The 7977-nt window shown below is 36.8% G+C and overlaps 1 protein-coding gene across 1 annotated transcript; it reads right to left on the bottom strand.

The window, feature by feature from the left end:
* Positions 1–509: 509 nt before the first annotated feature.
* On the bottom strand, positions 510–3896 carry LOC311091434 (uncharacterized protein). The gene is made up of 4 exons (XM_084127374.1): positions 3539–3896; positions 1526–1682; positions 1237–1355; positions 510–1153 (listed from the first exon to the last, which is right to left on the bottom strand). The coding sequence occupies exons 2-4, from the start codon at positions 1659–1661 to the stop codon at positions 815–817; spliced, it is 594 nt and encodes a 197-aa protein (XP_083983500.1). The 5' UTR covers positions 1662–1682; positions 3539–3896; the 3' UTR covers positions 510–814.
* Between the last annotated feature and the right edge of the window lie 4081 nt (positions 3897–7977).

Raw genomic sequence — 7977 nt, 5'->3', positions numbered from 1 at the left:
TAAAACACATCATGACCCAGTGTCGCCTTTTCCCTATTGATGGTTGCCACAGAGATTATAGCAATAATCTTGACTTCCTGCACTCTTAAAACAAATATGTTGAAAACAACAAAACGTGTCGTTTTCAACACATGTTCTGAGTGTGCTCAGGGACAACACATGTGTTAAAATACAACACAGAATATGTGTTGTGAAAACACACAGACAAATGTGTTACTTTAGTTAACACATTAATGTGTCCTTTTTGTGTACATCTAACACACCTATGTGTTATAGATTTATTTTATTATAAAATATTATTGAAAAAGCTAAATCAGAATACAATATGTACAGTTATCATGAAATCACACTGAAGCATCGAATACGGTTCACATACTGTTTATTTTGCTTTTTTTTTTTCTGGTTTTAACATGGAATTCATACTGTAAAAAATACTTTTGATAAAAAAATAAGCATTTCAAAACATTAATCATATAAAACATTCATCAAACACTTTAAACAAACTGTTTCAGACATTTCGACATTCTCTCCTAGATTATTTGTTCTGCTTTCATCAATTTGACAGAATACATCAGCTTTTTTCAGTGTGTCCAGACTCTACGATAGGGCTTGAATTAGAGTGAGCTCTGCTAAGATGTTTAGAAAATGAATTAAAACTATAATATGTTCTGAGGCAACCATTTTTACTACAGATTAATGTTAGGTTTTGGCTATCAGAGAGTGCATGTACTTCCCTTAAATGCCAAATCAACTGTTTTGTTTCAACAAAAATATTTTGCAAGCACTTTGGACAGGTATACATGGTCTGTTTCAATTAGGCACGAGACTGCAATTTGGCAATCAATTCCATAACCTTTGATCGTTTGCAAGTGGACTGGGACAAAGGCAGGTCATATACATACTCAAAAAATGAGAAAACTGAAGACAGTTGGCATGGATATTGAAGATTACACAGCCAGTAGAATTTGAAAAGTTTGTCTACGGCACAAGTGAAGTTTTTAACATCAAGTGGAAAAGCAAGAGAGTCATTCTTTGCCACAATTACATACTGGGCTTCATGTCCTGAAGAGCCGATGGAAACCAGCTGAGGTTGTGTTGACTTTAGAGACCCGTTCATGCCTTCTCGAAGCAAAGACGTCACAATGGTACCAGCCTATAGAAATGAAACAATGAAAAGCATCAGAAAATGTTGTTGGATGTGACATTTTAACTTTATAAAAAGCTAACAATGCATACCGGCACCAGTTCCAACAAGTATGAGAGAGCAGAATTGACACAGCATTTACTGCCGGCGACGCTTCTCCTAGATGCCGAGGGTGGAAGAAGGATCCTTAACATAGTGTAACACAGCTCATCTTGATGGAGTAAAGATGCAGGTCACATAAAAAAGATTAAAAACAAAATTCTGTTTGAAATGATTACCTTTAAATCATGAATTGAAGGATAAAATGTACATGTCATTTTCACATAAACCCAATTTAGAAATGAGTGCACATGCTACAGAAATAAAAGAAGAAAATCTTACCATCCTGCTGATTTTCAGCTTTCTCCAATAAGTGTCTGATGTCCGTTTTTTTCTCAAAGGATGCTATTTCCTTGAGTTTTGGGATAATCGTCCCCTCCCATTTCTTGATAAACATGTCTTCTTTCCCATCTGTCATCTTGGAAAATTCAATGTCCACCTGCAGTGCATAAAACAGAAACAAAGAAATTATTAATATTAACAAATTATGAAACACAACCTTTGTGTAAAGTTCTCTGCAGCTTAGTTTAACATGTATTACCAAGGCTGAAATGTCCAGAAATCTGGGATATTCCTTGAAGATTTGACCAACAGTTGTTGATTTCGTCATTATCCATCTTCTTTGGTAACTGAAGGTTTGGTCAATTGCAGTCTTTATTGACGATGAGTTCTCTGGTGAGGGTCGCATCCTCTTCATCAAGGTCAACCACTCAGTGGGCACTGTTTCATCAGTAATCGGCAGAGAAGGTTGGTCTGTAGAAAGACGTTGTTTCAAATTGTAGATCCGCTGGCTCTGTTGAAGTTTCCGTCTGATGTTCCGTAGTCTCATTTCTATAAATCTACTGTGTGATGGCCCATCAAAAAAATGCTCCTGACATGAGAAATGGACAAATAAAAAGTTCAAGTATACTTCTGCACTGCCAAGAAATTTCATACTCATAAATTAATAATATAAAAACATCCTTACATGTCCTTCATTTTCACTGAATGGGACACTTCCTACTGTGAATACTTTTCTCCATATTTCCTTCCCGTCTATGAAGACAGTCGCGAGAACACTGTGTAAAATTGTCAGAGTAAACGTGATTTGACCCTCGTCTTCCATTACCTAGATAAAAGATATAATAACACCATATTATAATGCCGTAATCATACAAGAGTCATAATTTAATAATGAGAAAATGTAAACGTTAAGTGTATCGCGTTATCAATACATTTTAAATAGTCAGTGGCAAGCAAGGTAGCACAAAGTGGCGCGCTTTTAAAAACCAAACAACACTCATCACCACAACCTTCCTTTTAACCACTGCATATTTTTTGGTAAAATGACTGTTAGGAGTTCAGACTTAAGGTGCCATGTATATTAACCTTTAAGTCTTTTTAAAAACAATTATTAGCAGTCATACCCAATAAATAAATACCTAAACAGCTTTGCAAAGCGTGAGAGCTCGCTTGCCAATAGGGCTTGGGCGTCGTGACGTCATACTTGGCGTGGCGGCCATGTTGATGGCCTCGCGAATGTAAACATACAGCAAGTCGAACGAGGAGAAGCAGAGTTGGGAGAAAGAAACCAGTAACCGGACCAGTAACGTTATGTGGACAAAATCGGCAAAAAAGTGTAGATAGTAACTTAGCTGTCAACCCTACAAAACTGCAGCATTAACTAAGCGAGTTGTTAAGCTAGATCTAACGTGACTTTGCTTACAGATTGGCGTGAAATCGTGCTCTCACAACAACCACGCTGTTATCTTAAAAAGGCCAATATCACGCTAAGGTTGCCTTCAAGTAAGCAAAACGATGCTTTGAAAACATCTGTTTCGCTGGAAGGGCAAGGGGGTAGCAACAGGACAACAGTACAGAGACTGACAGGTCCGATGGAAGGGCCAACATTAATGTTATGAGAGAGTAAGGTATTAAAATACGGGATATTTTACAGGAAAATTTGTCCACATACTGGTCCCTGGTTTCCCTAACGTATCCCGGTAAATTCCACATCCTTTTCGGGATTTTAACATCTTTTTTCTTTCTCCCAACTCTGCTTCTCCTCGTTCGACTTGCTGTATGTTTACATTTGCGAGGCCATCAACATGGCCGCCACGCCAAGTATGACGTCATGACGCCCAAGCCCTATTGACGCTAACTTAACACACAAAACATATTCGGCTACGGAACATGAAAACGGCATAAAAACGGTTAAAACAAACAAATTATATTTCCTGGACATTTAACACAACTCTTTCTCATGCTAGGTGGAGAAATATTTATTATTTCACACGTTTAATTATATTCACTCACCTGAGGCAGACAGACGCATTTCTGATGGCTGGCTAGGTCGGCGTCGGTTGGAAAAGAACGCCACTGCGCAGGCGCAGCAAGAACATTCGCGTAGTCCCAACAGTTGTTTTCCCCCAGCGAGTTAAAATGCTTTATTCACATTTGCAACATGATACATAAATCCAATCATTAAAGTTGACATCGCCCGTTGAGTATTTGCAACAGAATATGTGCCTTTTATATAAACATGTACTACTAAACGTGTTTAACACAGTAATTGTGTAAACAGTTAAGGACAATATTTACACATCATGTGTCTGTAGTAACACAAAATGTGTTACAAATCCTTTTACACATATTTTGTGTTCATTTTTAACACATCAATTTTAAGAGTGTGTCAACACAAATGTCTAAAGTATTTATTCCCTCGCTAACTTTTAAATTCTCAGTCTAAGAATTTGCATTTAATGTGTTGAATAAGTGGCACCTGTGTTGTTTAGTGTCAGGTAAATGAATATGATTTGGGAGGACTGAACAAAAATTGTTCCAGTGCTAATTTCCCTTTTACAGATTTGAGTAATTATTGATTTGAACACTTATACTAGCAAAATGTATATACTGAATGTGTGATAAGTCACTGAAAGGTCTGCCAAAAGCTTTAATATAAAATGCAATGTAAAACAACAGTTGCTGTCGGACATTAAGGAGCTGATAAATATTGTGTAAAATGTAAAGTCAAGTCAGTGACATTTAGTGGAATTAAAACACAAGTCTGCAAAATAAAATTTGACAAAAAGTGTCTGCATTTGCTGTTGAAATTAAAATCAAAAAGACGATCAGACGGTCTTTTTGATTATAAATGTTATCTTTTGCATACCTGGTGTTTTACGTGACGTGCAGCAGAACTCATACACACATACGTGGCATCTGAAGTCAGTGTACAAAACACAGCACAGAGATTTATACACATCCAGAGAGACTGACATTCACTCTTCAGGTGATAAACTCACATTTTTGAGTCAATTACATGTTTTTACAATTAATAAGCAGAAACATTCCTACTGTGTTGATTCGGTTTTGTTGTAGGGCAAGTTTAATGAGTATTTCACTGAAATAACAATTTATTTAAAATTCATTCAAGGGAAACAAGAAAAGTAAATGGTAAGAATAGAAAGAGGTTGTTTTTGTACTGCCTTTGTATAACCATTTTTTGCAGATTTAACAATGATGTGTTCTGGTTCTTTGAGTTTAAATTGGAAAATTTGTAGACTACAGATTGGATGTGAACTTAATTTGCACGTCTCTCTTCCCATAAATCATAGTTACATTATTATGTTTTGTCGGCTGCTGAACTGAGGAAGACAAACACAGAGGAGATGAATAACTTTAGAGTGAACTTCACAACTGAAACATCTACAAACTGCACAACTCAGTCTTTTGAGTTAATGGACAGTCTGGACATCTGTGGATACACCATTTCTTTGTTGTTTGGTCTTCCAACACACTCCTATATTATATGGCTCATCATAACAGGAACAGAAAGTGGAGTTGCATCAGAGTTCTTCAACCTCAATCTCTCTGTTTGTGAGCTTGGTAACTGTCTGAATAGTTTGATCAGTGCACTGTCATTTTGTTTTTTTAGTCTCTCAACATTAGAATCATTTTTACTAGGTTTTGTCATCACTGGCCGTCCTCTGTTTCAGTGTCTGATCTGTGTTGAGCGTTACCTGGCAGTGGTTCATCCTGTAACCTTTCTGAAGTACAAACCTCTCAGATATCTGCTGCACTGCAGCCTGGATAACTATTCTTGGCTCCTGTTTTCTGTGCCTGTTATTTTCTGACTACTTAGAACTTACATTGTTCTTGTCGGGGCAGTTCTTCATCTTCTTCTCCATCCAGTTGTTTTTTGTTGTGGCTGTTCTCAGAGCTCTGAAGCAGTCAGGACCAGGAGAGAGAAGGAGAGAGAAGGAAAACTGCATGAAGAGAAGAGCATTTAATCTCATTCTAATAACTACTGTGAGCATGACTATTATGCATGTCCCATATATAGTCATAGGAGTTGTTGCCATTCTGAAAAAACAGATTATTAAGGCACTTTGGTCCATTGGTTTGATTTGTTATGTGCTGGCTGGTTTTGTTCAGCCTGTTCTCTATCTGCACCGGGCTGTAAAACTCCCTCTTTCTTCGAAATAATAGAGTGTTTGATTCTACCAGAATGGGCAAGTTAAAGCAGCTTAATGATCCCTCCAAATATTTATTTAGCTGTGTCCAAGAATTAACACAGCTTTTTGTGTTTTAAATGTAACATGCTAAGTGTGTAATACATTGTGATTCCTCTGTAAACACTTTAGTCTCACATTAAATTGTTTTTAAATGTACAGTATGACTACATTTTTGTGGAACATATGCTATATATCCAATATTTTCAACATGCTGATTCTTAAAGTTTGCTTTTTTTATTTTTATTAATGGATTCATTTAAATAATTTAAATAGGGCCTAAACATATAAGAACACAACACCTCAAATACATTCTAAAAATGTAAACATAAGCAATGACTGTATCTCTGTTAATGTGCATATTACAGATTTTCTCGATTGTTTAAACACTATAACCAGGCTTTTGAACTAAAATTTAAAAACCATAATGCCATTTATCAAAAATCACACCCATTTCCCTAAACTATAAACACTATTCCCTGTTTTGACACATGAGTCAGATTTGTTGAACTGTCACTGCAAAACTCTACACACATATCCCTTCATTTCTCATTGCCTAGACCATGTTGTCATATAGAAAGCACTAGCATTTAATATTGTTCACTCAAGTCAGCACAGCTTCAGCTCAGTTAGCACACAATTACCCAGGTGGAAACACTAAGAGTCAAAATTGAACACACATCAATCAGATCCTTCAGTAGATTGATAAAAGGGCCCAAATCAGTTTATTGAGTTTTGGAACAATGGATCCAGAAAGACATGAAGGAAGAGATCGAGGAGGGATAAGAAGGAGGAGGAGGAGGAAGGGCAAGGGTAAGAAGACAAGCAGTCTCAGATGAAATTCAAGCCACTCTAGTTGCCCATGTCTTTGTCAATGGTATGACTATGAGGGAGGCTGGGTTACGAGTAAGGCCAAATTTGAGTCGCTTCACCGTCGCCTCGAGAACCTTCAGGGAGGTGTGGTGGCAAACAAAATTCTATCATTGAATAAGAGACAAACATTTCCAAGAAAAGGCCAGCAGTCGTACAGTCACACAGTGTGGCTGCAGTGACAGTGAAGGGAGGGCATCCTTTCTCCTTTATAGTCTCGACTCCCAGAATGTTATCTTTCTAGGCCAATGACGGTATTTCAACCATACGTGGAACATTCTTAGACGTGTTCATCATATTGTCTCCTTGAGTGGAGGCCCTCACTCCAACCAACACTCTTTACCATTCCAATACACTTTCATATTAGAATATGGTTTGTGTGTGCTCTTTTACTGTCATATGATGGTCACACACATCTTAAGTAAATATGAAAAAAAAAAAAAAAATTAGAGGAGAGAAAAAAAAAGAAAAAATGAGTAAAACAGCCCTTTTTTGTGTGTGTGTGTGTGTGTGTGTGTGTGTTGTACTGTGTAGTACATGAATGAATAAAAATGTGCCAATGTATCCATTGGTTGTGTCTTTTGTGTTCATCATGTGAAAAGGTTTGTGAGGGGGGGAACCACAAGCAACATAACTTACCAGTTTTGGAAATGTTGTTTTGAATTTATTGCACCAGTGTGTTAGACTATGTTGTAGTGTGTGTGATTTTGAGGGCTTGTGTGTGATGTCTGAGGGCAAAGTTTGGTTTTTCAACAAGAGTGAATGGTTTTGAGTCTAGAGCTTCATTTTGACCTGAAAATAGGATGTTTGGGGAATTGGGTGAGACGTTATGGATTTGTGTTTACAGTTTTGAGAATACGAGGCATAGTTTCAAGAAATGTGTTTAAGCAATCGAGAAAAACTGTAATCGCTCATACATTTATTCTGTGGGACTTTTTGTGTCTGTATGTCAGCAGTGTTTGAAATCGCTGCCCGTAATTATTCTTGAGAAAACTATAAGTTTTGTCCATTTGAAAAAGCTGTCAGTCAAATGTGCATTAAAAACAGTAAGCATCTCAAATAGTCGTATATTATTTTCTTCTTGAACTATTTTAATTTCTGATGAACTTGAGTATTTTTAACATGTGGAATTTGTGGATGTGAGATTACGAGGGCACACAGATTCAACTAAAATAATGATGTGCAAGGATAGATCATCTGTAGCATTCCATAAATAATAGGAACTGGAATTGTTCATTTTAATTTCATGGTGACTTCAATGTTGTTTTTGGTTGCCACTGTCATTGTGGTTTGTGCATTAAAAGATGAAGTCTATGCTCGTCCATATCAAACTATTTAACATGTTCATGGGCATGATTAATAAAATTAATA

The sequence above is a fragment of the Abramis brama genome, assembly GCF_963993115.1.
Source record: "Abramis brama genome assembly, chromosome: 10".
Lineage (NCBI taxonomy): Eukaryota > Metazoa > Chordata > Actinopteri > Cypriniformes > Leuciscidae > Abramis > Abramis brama.
Note: the sequence above shows the minus strand (reverse complement) of the source record. Positions and strands in the feature narration are given on the sequence as shown.

What these genes read in the sequence shown, in the direction of transcription:
- LOC311091434 (XM_084127374.1), bottom strand. Translation starts at nt 1,661, where the DNA reads ATGACAGATGGGAAAGAAGACATGTTTATCAAGAAATGGGAGGGGACG. An exon ending in AGCTGAAAATCAGCAGGATG is followed by an intron (nt 1,356 to 1,525) that starts GTAAGATTTTCT and finishes TACTCCATCAAG; the next exon opens with ATGAGCTGTGTTACACTATG. An exon ending in ACTTGTTGGAACTGGTGCCG is followed by an intron (nt 1,154 to 1,236) that starts GTATGCATTGTT and finishes TCATTTCTATAG; the next exon opens with GCTGGTACCATTGTGACGTC.